This window comes from Nerophis ophidion, linkage group LG16 (assembly GCF_033978795.1).
Source record: "Nerophis ophidion isolate RoL-2023_Sa linkage group LG16, RoL_Noph_v1.0, whole genome shotgun sequence".
Lineage (NCBI taxonomy): Eukaryota > Metazoa > Chordata > Actinopteri > Syngnathiformes > Syngnathidae > Nerophis > Nerophis ophidion.
Genome location: NC_084626.1, coordinates 29463848 through 29483319, shown reverse-complemented (window position 1 = coordinate 29483319; position 19472 = coordinate 29463848). Strand labels below are relative to the sequence as shown.

The 19472-nt window shown below is 38.3% G+C and overlaps 1 protein-coding gene across 1 annotated transcript in view; it reads right to left on the bottom strand.

Annotated features, from left to right (window-relative positions):
• Nucleotides 1–8641: 8641 nt before the first annotated feature.
• hcfc1a (host cell factor C1a) overlaps nt 8642–19472 on the bottom strand; it is a 31610-nt gene continuing 20779 nt past the window's right edge. The window contains exons 22-28 of the mRNA XM_061874843.1: nt 19435–19472; nt 19242–19348; nt 19025–19159; nt 18762–18947; nt 16918–17215; nt 10173–10236; nt 8642–10095 (exon numbers count right to left, since the gene is read on the bottom strand). The exon at nt 19435–19472 is cut by the window's right edge and continues 238 nt beyond it. Of these exons, the coding sequence (XP_061730827.1) occupies nt 10056–10095; nt 10173–10236; nt 16918–17215; nt 18762–18947; nt 19025–19159; nt 19242–19348; nt 19435–19472 (868 nt within the window). The 3' untranslated portion in view covers nt 8642–10055. The remainder of the gene's footprint in view (nt 10096–10172; nt 10237–16917; nt 17216–18761; nt 18948–19024; nt 19160–19241; nt 19349–19434) is intronic.

Sequence of the window (19472 nt, the reverse complement as noted above, 5' to 3'; positions counted from 1 at the left end):
CCGTGTACACAGCAGTGTTTTAAAAAGTCATAAATTTTACTTTTTGAAACGCGTACTGATAAATTTGAAACCGATACCGATCCTTTCTGATATTACATTTTAAAGCATCTATCGGCCGATACTATCGGTAGTCCGATATTATCAGACATATCTAAAAACAATACTCAACAATACCATAATAATACAATTCCAATTCCAAAAAACAAACCCGGCAACATTCGGAAGAGCAATCAACAGAGCAATTGAGCGAACACACCAACATGACACAAAACAATCCAAAAGTAGTCCAAAAAAGATGAATAACATCAACAACAATATCAATATTAATAACAATTACAACATAGGAGTGATTAATAATTCCTCGATGACATTACCATTATAGCCGTTTATAATAAAAAATAATAAAAACATTTAAAAAATAATTATAAAGTACATGAATCAACAATAATATAAATTCTCGTAAATAAGTAAACACTTTTAGTTTGAACAGCCTCTTAAAAAATTATTATTTTTTGCTTAATCCATTCCATAATTTAATTCCACATACTGATATACTAAATGTTTTAAGTCTTGTACGTGCACACAAATGTTGTAAGCTACATTTTTCTCGAAGATTATATTTCTCCTCTTTTGTTGAGAAGAATTGTACATTCTTGGGTAGCAAGTTTTCATTTGCTTTCTGTCTAATTCGAAATGTTTGCAAATGCACACAATCATTGAGTTCCGGTATTTTTAAGTCAATAAATTAAGGGTTTGTATGTTCTCTATATCTAACATTATATATTATTCTAACTGACTTTATTTGTAACACCGTTAGTGAATGAAACGTACTTTTCTAGATATTTCCCATATTTCTTCTACACAGTAAATCATATACGATAACACTAGTGAGCAGTGAAGAATATGAAGTGATTTTTGCTCAAGATTATCCATCCATCTATTTTCTAACCCTTATTGCCTTTGGAATTGTAGCTGGTGCCTATCTCAGCTACAATTGGGCGGAAGGCGGGGTACACCCTGGACAAGTCGCCACCTCATCGCAGGGTCGAGAACATCCATCCATCCATTTTCTACCGCTTATTCCCTTTTGGGGTCGCGGGGGGTGCTGGCGCCTATCTCAGCTACAATCGGGCGGAAGGCGGGGTACACCCTGGACAAGTCGCCACCTCATCGCAGGGTCGAGAACATGTTTTGCTTTATTCATTATTGAACCATTTCTCGCTACTTCATGTTATCCATCCATCCATTTTCTACCGCTTATTCCCTTTCGGGGTCGCGGGGGGCGCTGGCGCCTATCTCAGCTACAATCGGGCGGAAGGCGGGGTACACCCTGGACAAGTCGCCACCTCATCGCAGGGCCACATGTTATATATTTTTTATATGAGACTTCCAGTTTATTTTGTCATCTAAAAATTGGATTTCTTTTACTCCAGGGGTATCCAAAATGCGGTCCTAGGGGCGGCATAGCTCGGTTGGTAGAGCGGCCGTGCCAGCAACTTGAGGGATGCAGGTTTGATTCCCGCTTCCGCCATCCTAGTCACTGCCGTTGTGTCCTTGGGCAAGACACTTTACCCACCTGCTCCCAGTGCCACCCACACTGGTTTAAATGTAACTTAGGTATTGGGTTTCACTATGTAAAGCGCTTTGAGTCATTAGAGAAAAGCGCTATATAAATATAATTCACTTCACTTCGCGGCCCGCAGCTTTATTTTTTATCGGCCCTCTAAATATTCTATAGACAAAATAAACCCATTCCAGATTAAACCATTACGCACAAAACTATGAAAAAATGTCCAAAATTCCCCCCAAAATAAGACCTGAAAAGCAAAAAATGACCTGCACGTCTTTACTCGTCTTTGATGATTTTTGTGCATCCAAGAGTACAATTTTCTTTCAAGATATGTTATGTTTTCAAAAACCTTTTAGTTCGCGGTGTATATTAATACCATTGGTAAAAATAGTAATGTCAAGACATTTTTTTACATCAGGGGTGTAATAGATAGATAGATAGTACTTTATTGATTCCTTCAGGAGAAGTAATAGGCAAGGCAAATTTATTTCAAAGTCAAATTGTACGCAGGGTAATTCAAAGTGCCTTAAAGTTACTTCGGTAACACACATACTGAAATTGGAACGATATTAAAGATGCATACAATTATAAGAGGGTGAATAAAATCATAAATAAAACTAAAATCAACATGAAAAGAATCACAAATTAATTTAATTTGCTTTGTTATCTATAATATGAAGCTAATATGTGGGTATTTTGTTTAGATATTAGCATAAATTGACCTACATTGTATAACGTATATATATATATATATATATATATATATATATATATATATATATATATATATATATATATATATATATATATATACCAGTACTCTGGAATGCCCTCCCGGTAAAAGTTCGAGATGCCACCTCAGTAGAAGCATTTAAGTCTCACCTTAAAACTCATTTGTATACTCTAGCCTTTAAATAGACTCCCTTTTTAGACCAGTTGATCTGCCGTTTCTTTTCTTTTTCTCCTATGTCCCACTCTCCCTTGTGGAGGGGGTCCGGTCCGATCCGGTGGCCATGTACTGCTCGCCTGTGTATCGGCTGGGGACATCTCTGCGCTGCTGATCCGCCTCCGCTTGGGATGGTTTCCTGCTGGCTCCGCTGTGAACGGGACTCTCGCTGCTGTGTTGGATCCGCTTTGGACTGGACTCTTGCGACTGTGTTGGATCCATTATGGATTGAACTTTCACAGTATCATGTTAGACCCGCTCGACATCCATTGCTTTCCTCCTCTCCAAGGTTCTCATAGTCATCATTGTCACCGACGTCCCACTGGGTGTGAGTTTTCCTTGCCCCTATGTGGGCCTACCGAGGATGTCGTAGTGGTTTGTGCAGCCCTTTGAGACACTAGTGATTTAGGGCTATATAAGTAAATATTGATTGATTGATGATTGATATATATATATATATATACATTTTAAGATAAATAAAGAAATTTTCGTTTCTTTTCTTTCCCTCTACCCTGACTAGTCGGGGCGGTATAGCTCGGTTGGTAGAGTGGCCGTGCCAGCAACTTGAGGGTTCCAGGTTCGATCCCCACTTCCGCCATTGTCTTTGGGGCAAGACACTTGACCCACCTGCTCCCAGTGGCACCCAAACTGGTTTAAATGTAACTTAGATATTGGGTTTCACCATGTAAAAAGCGCTTTGAGACACTAGAGAAAAGCGCTATATAAAAATAATTCACTTCACTTCACTGGTCTCCAAGTTCCTGCCGCTCCTCGGAGGAATGCTATAGCTTTAAAAGAGCGACCATGGGGTTCTTGTTCACCTCCCTGAGTAGGCTAAGATGAATGCAGCAATATACAGAGACATCCTGGATGAAAACCAACACTTCCCATGGAACCTGATAGACCTTGAGAGGCACTGAAAAGAGGAATGTTCAAAATTACCCCAAAATAGGTGTGCCCAGCTTGTAGCATTGCATTCAAAAAGCTGTGCTTGAGCTTGAGGCTTTTGGTTTTAATAAGTTTGCAAATTAAAAAAAATGTTCACATTGTCACTGAGGGGTATTGTGTGTAGAATTTTGAGGACAAAAATTAATGTATGCCATTTTGGAATAAGGCAGTGCCTATAACATAACAGAATGTGGAAATAAGTGAGGCGCTGTGAATACTTTCTGGGTGCACTGTATATTTATACGTGTACTTTCCCAAAATAAAATCTAGTACTGCTCAAGCTTGTGTTACCTAACATAAACGCAATCATCGGGTGTTTTCATTAACGACCACGAGGTGGCGACAGTCGTCAAAAGGTGGTTGAAAATATACATAACAGGTCCCAAAATAAAATTTAGTACAATTATTATAAAGATTCGAACGAAACACATTAATCGTTTTCATGCAAAAGATTTAAATATGACTTATTTTGACGGACAAGGAAGTTTTCTAGAAGACAAACGCCACAACTATAGAATATACTGCCCTCTAGTGGCAGATTCCGACACCGCCTGCAAATGACAAATACAGTTATTAGTTTCTGGAGGTCTTCGGGACATAGAAAACTAATATTTTTGCTCAAACAAACAAGATACAATAATACCAATTAAATACATGAATAAAATGTAATATTATACACAATGTGTGATCTCGCAATAATCCACAACAAACAGAGAAAAACATTTTCAGATTCATCCATCCATCCATTTTCTACCGCTTATACCCTTTTGAGGTCGTGGGGGAGGGGGGGGGGGGGCTATCTCAGCTACAATCGGGCGGAAGGCGTCGTACACCCTGGACAAGTCGCCACCCCACCGATGAAAAATATATCTTTTTTTAAAATAGGGGAAAACAAACTGCCCAGTGATGAGGTGGCGACTTGTCCGGGGTGTACGCCGCCTTCCGCCCGATTGTAGCTGAAATAGGCACCAGCGCTCCCTGCGACCCCAAAGGGAATAAGCGGTAGAAAATGGATGGAAGGATGGTCGAAAACAAACTGTCGGTAAGTTGAAATACCGTATTTCCTTGAATTGCCGCAGGACATATAGTATGCGCCTGCCTTGAATTACTGCCGGGTCAAACTCGCTTCGCAAAATAATTAGCGCATGCTTAGTATTACCGCTTGGTCAAACTCGTGACGTCACCAGTGACACTTCCCCTGTCATCAATACCGGTAATTTGAAATCGTAAAAGGGAAGAAGATTAAGAGCTATTCAGTAGGATTTAAGGTCCAAGCTTACATCACACTCAAATTTTTACTGCATACCTTTGGTAAGTGCCGAAGTGAGAAAAGGTTTTTAAATACTTAGCGCATGCTTACTTTTACCGCATGCCCTTGGTAAGCGCAGGAGTGAGAATAGGTTTTAAATTAATTAGCGCCCCGGCGGCAATTCAAGGAAATACGGTAATTGCTTTAATCATCTGATTAACTACACACGTGTTTCTTATTATCGTCCGATGACCTTTCTTCTCTGATAGGCTGGGAGAAACCACGTGGTTGTACTAGCTTCTGATAATGATGCAGGAAAGGATTTCACATCCTTTGTCAGTGTAAGTTAACAAAGTCGTTTTCACTGAGGGCCGCGTCGCAGTTGTTTGGCCACAGAGGGTCGCTTCTAACCGTGAAAACTATTATTTTTAAATGGATTTTATATGTTGAAAAAATGTTTTTAAAAAAATGATAGGCTGCAGCATTCCCCGCGACCCTGAACAGGACAAGCGGTAAGAAATGGATGGATGGATGGAAATGTAGCAAAGGAAAAAAAAGACAAGTTTCAATAGTTTCAACTAAAAAATGTTTGTATACTCCTGTAAATGGAAAAACTTTACTGATTTTTTATGGTTGAAAAAAGTGAGCTCTGTTACTACAATTTTACTGTACAATTTACATTTGGACTGTAAATAAAAAAGATGCAATTTTACCGTAAATTTTGGCACCTGACTGCCACTGCCAGTTTTTTTTTAAATACCGCAAATCAACAACAGTGTATTACTGTACATGCCAAAACGTGATCAGTTTATGACAAAAAAAAGGACCGTTTTTTCCCATTCAGATAAAAATGCTGTAAAACCCACAGTACATTTCACAATTTTACCATGAAATCTATTGCTGCCTTGACATTGCACAATTTTTTTAAATGCATTTTTTAGTATTTTGGGGAAAAACTAAAATGTAAAAATTATGGTAAATTGCAATAATTTCACCTCAAAGTGTAGTGTATATTACTGTAAATTTAAAAACAGTACTGCTGTTTTTATTTAAAAAATAAAAAATAAAATAAAAATGCAGCTCAGTTGCCAGAATTTTACTGTAAAATGTACATTTGTTTTTTTTACTATAAATAAAAAAATGCAATTTTACAGTAAAATTTGGGCACCTGACTGCCAGTTTTTTTGTTTTTTTTAATACCGCAAATTAACAACTGTACATTTTTTGGGTGTACTACTGTAAATGCCAGAATGGCACTACAGTTTATTACAGTGAAAACAAGTTTTTTTTTCATTTAAGAGAAAAATGCTGTAAAAACCACAGTACATTTTACAATTTTACCATGAAATATATTGCTACTTTTATGCATTTTTAGTAGATTTTTTTTAACTAAAATGTCCAAAAAAATATTGTAAATTGCAATAATCTCACCTCAAAATGTAGTGTATATTACTGTAAATTTAAAAATAATACCGCTGTTTTTATTTTAAAAATATAATTAAAAAAGGCAGCTCAGTTGCCAGAATTTTACTGTAAAATGTACATTTGTTTTTTTTACTATAAATAAAACAATTCAATTTTATAGTAAAATTTGGGCACCTGACTGCCAATTTGTTTTTGTTTTTTAATACCGCAAATCAACTGTAACATTTTTTGGTGTATTACTGTAAATACTAAAATGGCACCAGTTTATTACAGTGAAAAAAAGTGTTTTGTTTTTTTTCATTTAAGAGAAAAATGCTGTAAAAACCACAGTACATTTCACAATTTTACCATGAAATATATTGCTACTTTTATGCATTTTTAGTAGATTTTTTTTAAATAAAATGTCAAAAAAAATATTGTAAATTGCAATAATCTCACCTCAAAATGTAGTGTATATTACTGTAAATTTAAAAACAATACCGCTGTTTTTATTTTAAAAATATAATTAAAAAAGGCAGCTCAGTTGCCAGAATTTTACTGTAAAATGTACATTTGGTTTTTTTACTATAGATAAAACAATTCAATTTTATAGTAAAATTTGGGCACCTGACTGCCAATTTGTTTTTGTTTTTTAATACCGCAAATCAACTGTAAAATTGTTTGGTGTATTACTGTAAATACTAAAATGGCACCAGTTTATTACAGTGAAAAAAAGTGTTTGGTTTTTTTTTCATTTAAGAGAAAAATGCTGTAAAAACCACAGTACATTTCACAATTTTACCATGAAATCTATTGCTACTTTTACATTGCACATTTTTAATGCATTTTTTTAGATTTTAGATTTTTGAATAACTAAAATGTAAAAAAATATATGGTAAATTGCAACAATTTCAGTTAAAAATGTAGTGTATATTACCGTAAATGGAAAAACAGTACTGCTGTTTTTATGGCAAAAAAAATAATAATAATAAAGGCAGCTTAGTTGTCAGAATTGTACTCTTGTTTTTTTTACTGTAAATTTAAAAAAAAAATGCAAATTTACAGTAAAATTTTGGCACCTGAGCTGCCAGTTTGTTTTATGTTTTTTTTTATCGCCGATCAATTACTGTAAATGTTTCTATGTATTACTGTAAATGCCAAAACAGCACCAGATTATTGCAGTGAAAAAGTTTTTTTTTTTCTTTTTTTTAGATAAATGCTGTAAAGTTAAAGTACAAATGATTGTCCTACACACACTAGGTGTGGCGAAATTATTCTCTCCATTTGACCCATCACCTGGGAGGTAAGAAGAGCAGTGAGCAGCAGCAGTGGCCACGCCCGGGAATAATTTTTGGTGATTTAACCCCCAATTCCAACCCTTGACGCTGAGTGCCAAGCAGGGAGGTATTGGGTCCCATTTTTATAGTCTTTGGTATGACTCGGCCGGGGTTTGAACTCACGACCTACCGCTCTCAGGGCAGACACTCTAACCACCAGGTCACTGATTTGGCCACTCACAATTTGATGGATAACTTGCTTTGAAATCACTGTATTTCTATTTCAAAAAATAATTTGAATGTTTGATACTATATTTTTGCATAATTAAAGAATATTTAAGATAACATAATTTGAAATTACATAGAGTACATATTTATTTTCTCCCAAAATAGAAAGAATATATTTAATTGGTACATATTTCCAGGCTTTCAAGGGCCAAATAAAAAAAAGTTACGGGCCACCTCTAGCCCGAAGGCCTTGAGTTTGACACCTGTGACGTACACAGTAGTTTGATGCAGAAACACAAATCACCCGTATGTTTAACATGTTTATTTTTTCGATGATAAAAGATACATTACTTCCTACAGTACAAAAAAACACACATTGGAAAATACAGGACATTTCCAGGTAACCTGCAATCGGCCGAGAGAAACAACCGTCAGTGCTTGGGAGGAGCACTCGTCCCAACGCGGGAGGTCAAAGTTCAGCGACATCTGGGCACCGCTGAGGATGACCTATTTAACAAGGGTGCAAAAAGAGTGACCCTGCAAAGGTACTGAGGAAGGAAAGGACACAATTGTATACCACATGGAGAGAGGAACAAACTTATTAAATGTTTTTTTTTTCTTGTACAACCTTCAGTTTATGAACTAACTTAAGGCATCACTACCAAAATACACTGCTTTTGCATGCATGTCTAGTTTTGTCCAACAGACACACCAACACGCACAGAAAAATGAAGTGGGGCAGATGCGATCAGGAAAGGGGGGGGGGAAAAAAAAAGAGGCAATGCTTGGCCAGAATCATCACCAGAAAAATGAGCCTGGCTAAAACAGACATGTGCTTTCCCAGAACAAGTTGGTATGTTGTGACCTCATTCAGACTGGACACAAGCTGAAAACAATTAGGGAGACTATGTATATATTTATAAGTATATATTTTATAGAATTTCTTCCTCTCACAAGTAAAGACACAAAAAGGCAACCGAGAAGACCATGATGTAAAAACAGTAATTATACAAAAAGGCCAAGATGTTTTTGTTTTATTCTTGCTGTATGAATGAACTAGTTTACACGTTATGGAAGCTTTCTGCCCAAGTTTGCACATCACAGCTGGCCTGGTCTGAAATACAGTTGTGGAAGGAAAGAAAGAAAAATATTACATGGACTCACATACATCCTTGGATCAGGGAAATATGCCTGCTAATATAATTTGACATTCTAAAAAAGAAAAAAAGAGAAACCACATTCATGAGTGTAAAAAGCAACTGATTGGGTTATTAAGGGGTGGGTATGAAACTCCATGTTTGGCAAAACAAAGCAACACATTGAGGAAGTTGCAGTAAACAAAAGTAAAATCTCTCCCTGGGGTCCACTTAAAGTTCCCTTCAGTCCTATAACCTCTGCGGTTCTACTCGGAACAAATACAAAAGTCTCACTCTCTCACGGCCAGTCTTGTTAAAGAGGAAATACAACCCACCGAATGCTGACTTTTAAAAATATAGCGGCAACTTCAACGGCCACCAATCTGCCCACAAATTATCGGAAGATGAGGGAGGTGAGAACAATACTTTAAAAAAAAAAAAAAAAAAAGTGATGTTTTTTTGTTTAAAATGCCGACAACATACACACACACGAAGGAAGAAAAAAAAAAAGCGTAAAAAATACAAAAATAAACTACACAAGGCGCCATTTGCTTGCTATTTTTTTCAGATTTTTTTTTTTTGAGTGTGCTGCAAGTCTCAGTCGTAGCAAAGTTCACGGTCGACTCTACAAATATGTTCCTTTTTGTCCACGTCCAGATGCCACCAGTCCTCTTCTTGGGGTAAAAATCGCACAGTGATGACGCAACCAAGAGTCCACTATGATGACTTGATGGACTCCATGAAGCAAAGTGGAGCATAAAGGAAGGGGGTGGATGATGTCCTCTCTTTAAGGACAAGTGCTTTATTTGTTTCCATACCGGTTTTTCCTCTCATTTAAATCGAATGCCTCGTTCCAACTCTGTACATTTCTTGTAGTCTCTCTCTACATCCCCAACGATTCACAAAAGACAAAAAAAAAGTAGTAACATAGCACTCAGGCTGCCTCCCAGTTTGTGAAAGATGTAAATGCTTCTCTATACTGCTCAACTACTGAAACAAGCCACAAAAAAAATGTAAGGAGGATTTGGACTTAAAGGATAATGTGCTTCTAAATTTATGTTGCTCTACAAATAGCACGGCCAACAGAATGAGGACGAAACAGGGTTTTATCTACAGAAACATCGCTCGGATTGACTTTCATCTCAGCTTTATTCGCTTCTTCTGCCGTCTGGTCTGAGACTTGGAGGTGGAGGACGACGAGATAAAGGATGGCATTGAGGATGAAGAGGGGTGAAGCTCAGTCTTCCTGATAAAAGGAGAAGGAAATGGACAAAGGGGAAGAATCGCTGGGCCGACCTCACTGGTCCGTCCTTGCTTTCTTTGGACCAGTAGCCTTGCTGGAAGAGTGGATGTAAACAGCAGAGTCAGTACAGCATGTGCCACACGCTCTCTGAAGGGAAAACGAGGTACTTACGTGTCAGGAGAGGTGCCTGGTCTTTTGGGAGCTGGTTTTGCAGAGGCAGCATCTTTGCCGGATTCTACAAAGCAGAGTATGGGTCACAACTCAGGATGGGCGATACGGTCTAAAATATATACAGTATACTACAGCCTCCTGCCATAACGATATCATGGTGTCGCCCACATGCAATTAATTGTGTTGCCCTGCTATGGCAAAATAAAAGCCACCCCACCTTAAACTTGAAAACAAAATTAATTGATATACTGTATGAATGGATATACAGTACAGGCCAAAAGTTTGGACAAACCTAATTTCAATGGGTTTTCTTTATTTTCATGACTATTTACCTTTTAAATAGTCACTGAAGGCATCAAAACTATGACACGTGTGAAGTGAAAACCATTTCAGGTGAGTAACTCTTGAAGCTCATCAAGAGAATGCCAAGAATGTGCAAAGCAGTAATCACAGCTGCTGCCCACACTGCAAAAAGTCCATCCATCCCATCCATTTTCTACCGCTTATTCCCTTTTGGGGTCGCGGGGGGCGCTGGCCCGATTGTAGCTGAGATAGGCGCCAGCGCCCCCCGCGACTGCAAAAAGTCAGTGTTCAAAAACAAGGGGGAAAAAAATACAAAAATAGGGTTATTTTACTTGAAATAAGCAAAATTATCTGCCAATAGAACCAAGAAAATTCAGCTCGTCAAGATTTTCCAAAACAAATAAAATTAGCTAACCTCAAAGAACCCAAAAATACCTTAAAATAAGTATATTCTCACTAATAACCCAAAGCCCCAAAAGAGCCTGCGGGCTATAGAGCGTTTTCATTTCGGGCTCCAGTACTCTGGAATGCCCTCCCGGTAAAAGTTCGAGATGCCACCTCAGTAGAAGCATTTAAGTCTCACCTTAAAACTCATTTGTATACTCTAGCCTTTAAATAGACTCCCTTTTTAGACCAGTTGATCTGCCGTTTCTTTTCTTTTTCTCCTATGTCCCACTCTCCCACCGATCCGGTGGCCATGTACTGCTCGCCTGTGTATCGGCTGGGGACATCTCTGCGCTGCTGATCCGCCTCCGCTTGGGATGTTTTCCTGCTGGCTCCGCTGTGAACGGGACTCTCGCTGCTGTGTTGGATCCGCTTTGGACTGGACTCTTGCGACTGTGTTGGATCCATTATGGATTGAACTTTCACAGTATCATGTTAGACCCGCTCGACATCCATTGCTTTCCTCCTCTCCAAGGTTCTCATAGTCATCATTGTCACCGACGTCCGACTGGGTGTGAGTTTTCCTTGCCCTTATGTGGGCCTACCGAGGATGTCGTAGTGGTTTGTGCAGCCCTTTGAGACATTAGTGATTTAGGGCTATATAAGTAAACATTGATTGATTGATGATAATAACAAGTGCATTTTTCTTGGTAGAAATAAAAAAAACTTTTTGCTCAATATGTTGAAAAATATTCTTAAATTAAGTAAATGTTGGTGCCATTATCTTGACATAATGATATGCAATCGGCATCATGATTTTTTTTTTCATGCATGAAGTTAGAAATAATTACCGTATTTTTCCGACTGTAAGTCGCAGTTTTTTTTCATAGTTTGGCTGGGGTTGCAACTTATACTCAGGAGCGACTTATGTGTGAAATTATTACCACATCACCGTAAAATATCACAATATTATTTAGCTCATTCACGTAAGAGACTAGACGTATAAGATTCATGGGATTTATCGATTAGGAGTGGCAGATTGTTTGGTAAACGTATAGCACGTTCTATATGTTATAGTTATTTGAATGACTCTTACAATAATATGTTACGTTAACATACCAGGCACCTTCTCAGTTGGTTATGTATGCGTCACATAACGCACACTTATTCAGCCTGTTGTTCACTATTCTTTATTTATTTTAAATTGCCTTTCAAATGTCCATTCTTGGTGTTGGGTTTTATCAAATACATTTCCCCAAAAAATGAGACTTATACTCCCGTGCGAATTATATGTTTTTTTCCTTCTTTATTATGCATTTCCAGCAGGTGCGACTTATACTTCGAAAAATATGGTACTTTAAAAAAGTAGTTTTATACTTGCGAGTGTTGATGACACAGCTTTGCAACAGTGGATTTTCTAGTTTCAAGCATGTGTTACTCTATTTAGATCATCAAATCTCAGCTACAAGCTGTAATATCTTACTGAGATCATTTAGGACCAAAACCCTTAAAACAAGTGTAAAACACTGACATAAAATCTGTTTAGTGAGAAGAATTATCTTATCAGAGAGAAAATAAGCAAATACAACCCTTATTTGAGATATTTAATCCTACCTAGATTTCAGTTTTTGCAGTGCACTGCTCCCCTCACCTCCCAGGTGGTGAACAAGGGGATGGGTCAAATGCAAAGGTGGGTAGTAACGCGCTACATTTACTCAGTTACATTTACTTGAGTAACTTTCGGGATAAATTGTACTTTTACGAGTAGTTTTTATGCAACATACTTTTACTTGAGTATATTTATAGAGAAGAAACGCTACTTTTACTCCGTTCCATTTATCTACATTCAGCTCGCTACTCGCTACTTTTTTTTATAGATCTATTAATGTTTGTTTTGGTTAATGACAGCTTCAAAGTAGGAACTACGCATGCCTGCGTTTCACCAATCACATGCAGTCACTGGTGACATTGGACCAATCAAACAGAGCCAGGCGGTCACATGACCCGATTTATACAAGTTGAAAAACGTATTGGGGTGTTACCATTTAGTGGTCAATTGTACGGAATATGTACTGTACTGTGCAATCTAATAATAAAAGTTTCAATCAATCAATAAAAAGTGTAAAGGAAAAAAGGCACTTTTTATTTCAACCGTACTTCCCGTCAAAAGCCTAAAGACTGATCGCACGGTTCCTGTCTTCACAATAAAAGCGCCGCTCCATCGCGCCTGCGTTAACAAAACAAGAGTCTCCGAAAGCCAGCGCAAACAAGCTAGCAAACTACGGAGTTTGCCGCCAATGTATTTCTTGTAAAGTGTATAAAAACAAATATGGAAGCTGGACAGATAAGATGCCAAAAACCAACGACTTTCATGTGGTATTAGACAGAAAAGAGGAACTTTTTTCTCCTCCATTTGAAAACGTGGACGTCTGAGTCCAATCATTGCAAGTCATCAGAATCAGGTAATACACCAATTTATATTCCTGTCTTCATGAAAGGTAGGAATCTATATGTAAAACATGCATGTACATACACACACATATCATACATAAACACACATAAATTATTCAGACACAAATTATATATATATATATATATATATATATATATATATATACATACATACATGTACATACACACACATATACATACACACACATCATTTATACACACAAATTATATATATATATATATATAATTTGTGTGTGTATAAATGATGTGTGTGTATGTATGATATGTGTGTGTATGTACATGTATATATGAGGTAGATCACCTCGACTTGGTCATTTACTAAGTAATTGATAAACGTTGAAAAACTTATTGGGGTGTTACCATTTAGTGGTCAATTGTACGGAATATGTACTGTACTGTGCAATCTACTAATACAAGTTTTAATCAATCAATCAAATCAATGAATGCCTACTGAGGCTATGGTGCTGTTAAGTTATTGTGGCTCAATGTGCCATTTTTTTTTAATTTTATTTTAATGTACTATTATTTAATATATATTATTGTTTTAGTTGCTTAAGAGATATTCCTGGCTCTGAATTTGCTCATTGCTATTTTTATGTTTTTGTGCATTATTTGTTGCCGTAATCAGGTTACTCATCAGTTACTCAGTACTTGAGTAGTTTTTTCACAACATACTTTTTACTTTTACTCAAGTAAATATTTGGGTGACTACTCCTTACTTTTACTTGAGTAATACATTTCGAAAGTAACGGTACTCTTACTTGAGTACAATTTCTGGCTACTCTACCCACCTCTGGTCAAATGCAGAGGACAAATTTCACCACACCTAATGTGTGTGTGAGACAATCGTTAGTACTTTAACTTTAAAAGCAAAGTGTGGCTATTTGAAAAACTACAATATAAAACATGTTTTCAGTTATTTCACCTTTTTTGTTAAGTACAAACAGTAACTCCACATGTGTTCATTCATAGTTTTGATGCCTTCAGTGACAATCTACAATGTAAATAGTCATGAAAATAAAGAAAACACATTGAAATGAGAAGGTGTGTCCAAACACTTGGCCTGGACTGTATAAGGCCTATCCATGTACACACTATTAAATAGCGATGCACCGAAAATTTGGCCAAGGAAAAAAATACAATCACTAAAACAGGATGATATGATGACATATGAAAAACACATGCGCTTGTCTGGAGCGAAGGCAGCATGTCTGCGATGTGGGCGTACTTTAATATATCGGAGGTATACCCGCAGACAGAGATCAACAAAATGGGCAATGTGCAACTATCTAGGAGACTGGTGGCTTTAAAAGAGAGAAAATGCAGTTGGAGCAACAGCGCAAAGCAAGTTTGACGTCAGGCTGGCTGCAGCTGTCGCTGTTTGTCACGGACATCGAGCAACAGAAGTAAAGAGTTTCCAAACACGAGTACAGTCTCCAACAGTGGTGATTGCTCTGAGACTGCAAAAGCTCAGCTTGCCTTAAAAATATCAAAAGAAAATAAATCAAATATTTATTTTGTGTTTAAGTTTCATTGACTAGATTTGTGCGTAAATGCATTACATTTTTGTTCAGAATCAGCTACTTTAACAACAGCTGATCATTCTCGTAGCGTCACAGTGCACTAAACAGTGTTGGAGCGGAATGTTCATTGACCTCAAGGGGGAACATACAGTAGGGTTGTTCCACTGCAGCCAAAGTGGACAGTTATTGGATGCATGCTTTGTCCCACCTACAGACACCAAGCCTCTCTGGACGTGAATGGAAAATGGTCTCGGCCTCGGCTGGCCTAGGAACGATGTAGCATAATGATGTCACTTGCAGTGAAGTGGTCTGCACCAAATTTTAAAAAAATCCCGTGAAGCTCATGAATTTGTACATTTTACAGTCTGTTTCTAAGTTTCTGCATGATGATTGAATGATCTGTCTGGGGCTGAACTTTTTGATTGACAGGAAAATGAGCGAATCAGCGATCTTAAAATACAAACATCTGCCAGGGCAGTTTTTTTTAAAACTTTTATTCCATTGTTCTCTGTAATAAGTTGAATTTTACAATCCTCTAAGTGCTGTTGTCTTTGTAAAATCTAGTATCTTTGTAGAATTAATTGGGGACTGTATTCGTATTTAGGCAGTAGCTGAAAATGAGCTTCCCCTACTTGATACCACTCGTATAAAGCATGTTACATTTTGAAATAAGCAGCAACAATTAAAGAATAAAGCAAAACGATAAGAAAAAATATATGTTCATACTAATTAATAATAAGATCAGCCGATCAGCTGCTACTGACGGACCCTGACAAAAGGCTGAAGCTTGGAGGTGACAGAGCTTTCGCCGCTGCTGCTCCAAAGCTCTGGAACGACCTACCTCTGAGTGTTAAACAAGCCTCCTCTCTTCCTCTTTTTATATCTCTCTTAAAAACTTGGCTTTTAACACTGAGTGATATCCATCCTGCAATGGTGCCCCATTATACACCTGCTGTGAACCTGTTTTTATGTTTTATTTATTTATTTTTTATCATGTTCTGTTTGTGTTGTGTTGTTTGCTCGGGCCTCGTATTATCTTTTAAACTGCCCATTGTACAGCACTTTGGCTACCCCTGTGGTACATTTTAAATGTGCTTTATAAATAAAGTTGATTTTATTTTATTTGATAATAATTTGTTTTTAAAATATGTACTTTTTTTAGCCTTTTAAGGGAAAATATATGCATCTTCACCAATTATGTGACAATGTCATGTTGACCACGCCCTGGCCACGCCCCTACCACCACACGTACATTAGCAATCTGGGGAAACGGCATATAGTATCGTTACTGTGGATTTTTGTATCGATCCCCCCAACTTTTGCATTCAAGAGCTCTAGCTTGCAGTTAGCATATCAATCAATCAATCAATCGTTTATTTATATAGCCATAAATCACAAGTGTCTCAAAGGGCTGCACAAGCCAGAATAACATCCTTGGTTCAGAGCCCACATAAGGGCAAGGAAAAGTCACAACCCAGTAGGATGTCAATATGAATGACTACGAGAAACCTTGGAGAGGACAGCAGAAGTGGGGGAACCCCCTCCTCTAGGGGAGACCAGATGCAATGGACGTTGAGTGAGTTTGACATAATGTGAAAGTCCAGTCCATAGTGGATCTCACATAATAGTGAGAGTCCAGTCCATAGTGGATCTAACATAATAGTGAGGATCCAGTTCATAGTAGGGTCAGCATATCCTCCAACATTGTGTCAGGTAGCATGTTTAGCTATTCCTTGTACTTTTGGGATGATACATGTAGTTTATTTGGAGGAGAAGATTGTTGAACAACAAGTGGCTTTGCACTGTGGAAAGATGCTAGCCGCTAGCAAGAATGCTACATTGCTATCAGGGTGCTGTTGATTGCTTGTTGCTGTCAAATTTGCAGGACACAGCTAGAATGTGTCATCAACACGTATTATCACGATATGACAATAGTATTAAAATCTCTATCGTCGGCCAAACGTATATTATTTATATTGTATACATCACACCACGCCAGTTTCAACATTTTCACTGATGCAGTCTTTCATCCAACAATCAGTTTATAAAAAGGTGAAGCTTACCCTGCAGCCATCGAACTTGAGTGGCTGGACCGTAGCCCTTCTCGTTACGGGCAGCGATACGGAAGATGATTGCAGGCTTGGTGGTGTAGTCGATGTGGGCGTTGGAGAGGCTGGACGACTGCACCAAGCAGGAAGGGTTGGGTCCACAGTACACACGCATAAAAGCTAGCTGCGCTGGGGTGGAGGCCTTGGCCTCAGCTGTCTGGTTGCTCTGGATGGCCAGATACACTGAATACTCGATGATCTTTCCTGACGTCACGGAGGGAGGCTCCCAGGTCAGGTGAGCGCCATCCGGGCTCTGTATGAGACAAGTAAGTGTTGCAATATTCACGTGTCCAAACTTCAACGCCAAAAACTTTTGAGGAACTACAGTGGTGCCTCGGTTTTGTATGCTCCACTTTTTGTATGAAACGTATGCAGTCTTGGTTATCGTTAGGGATGGGAACCAAATTTGGTATTTTTATAGTCACCGACCAAATTCTGTTGGTACTACCAGGTTTCAATTTACTTAATATTAAATGGTACCATATTTCAATACCTTTGTTGCCTGTAATGTCTTGGTGGGGAAACTAGCGGAGCAAACCCAGCCCAAATAGCCTCTAGGTAATATTGCGATTTTCCATGGCAACAAAGCAAGTATGCCTAATAGAAAACACTCAAATGTAAAGCAAGGCTCCACATTTACAAAATGTGCTAGCTTGAAGCTAATTTACAACCAATTTGCTATAGACATGCTACTGATTAGCATTAATGTTGTTACATGGCAATTTCGACACCTCCAAATTCGGTAATGAAACTAAACACGTTACAATCAAACAGGTGGTGTCTAATAAGTGCAATACTTACAATATAAACACTTTGTAGGACTCAGCATAAAGCTAGACTGGCACATTTAGCTTCTTGGTAAATACTACATCCCGACTAAACAACACACAGTAGCCTATACACTACCGCTAACTATCCATCCATCCATTTTCTACCGCTTGTCCCTTTTGGGGTCGCGGGGGGTGCTGGAGTCTATCTCATCTGCATTTGGGCAGAAGGTGGGGTACACCCTGGAGAAGTCACCACCTCTTCACAGGGCCAACACAGATAGACAGACAACGTTCACACTCACATTTACACACTTGGGCCAATTTAGTGTTGCCAATCTAACATAAAAATTGCAGCTGCTTGCAAAGTCTGCTGTATAATACTCAAAAGCGTATGAAAAGAAGATATAAAAACTGTACATCAAAGTTATCATAATCTAACATTGGTAAATGTTCATTAATGAAAACAATTTAATGATTAAACAATGAACCCTTTGTCACCAAATATTCGATACAAAAGTATCGAATATTTGTACCACTGAGTACCGATATACATATTCCCAGCTACCGGGAATTGATACCATATTGATTCAATTGTGAAAGGTACCCACCCCTAATTTTCATACAGCAAAACATTGTGCTTGACAAATTAGTTTGTCTGCCCATGTATCATTCCAAAGAACCCCATGCGTTGGCGAATCAAATCTCTGTGACTTTTGTAAATTGAGTGCAACTGGAAAATAAGCCACAATGGGGCCAAAGAGAGTTGCGAGTGGCAGCACTTTGAATAAAGTGAGAAACACCATTGAATTAAAGATTAAACACAGGTAGCAAAGTACAAGGGTAGTGTCTTTTGCAGTGAGATTTTAATGCAAAGGTTCCTAGTTAACAGGTTGCAGTTGGAACAGCTTAGTTCTATTTGAATGTTCGTATTCTGAGGGAATTGATTTAGTATACTTATATTTCATTGGACCTTTTAGAACGAATTGTTAATGAAAACCGAAGAACCGCAGTCACTATTTGTGAGTTTACCTTGCTGATTTTGATGGCGCAGGGTGCCCCAGGGAACCCAGGTAGGCAAGTCTTGAAAGCAGAAATCTCTGAGAAGGCTCCACGGCCACAAGCGTTGATTCCAGCAACACGGAACTTGTATGCAGTCCCGGGCTGAAGCTCCATTTTCTTCATCTGGCTGTAGTCTGGCATGACGCCCGAGTCATCCTATTGGACATAACAAAAGGTAGGATGAGTACATATTAGCGAATGAAGCATGAAAATGGGCCACTGGAGATACTTACGTCTCCTTGAGACTCATCAGCGGGCACAAAGAAGTGAGTGACCACCATATTTGTCACTTTGACAATCCCAACATCAAACCATTGGTTATCTTTCTTCACAACAGGCTTAACTGGGGCTGGCTGAGGGGCTGGCTTCTGTGTAGACAAAATGTTACACATTCAGCTCAATTTGAACAACTAAACTTTTTGTACCGTAGTCGGTAAGAGCGTGACTCACCTCGCCTTCAATGCCATTGGCTACTTCAGCTAGTGCAGCTGCTGCTTGCAGTTTAGCGGGACTCGCCACCGGTACAGAGGGTGCAAAAGTACTCGAAGGAGCTAGCGCTGAGGTAGAGGAAAAACACAAGATCAATCCACATGTTATGGTTATAACGTCACCAGTGGAAGAAGAAAAAAGCTCTCTCTCTTACTCTCTGCAGTGGTACGAGGCAGCAGAGAGGCCACTGCA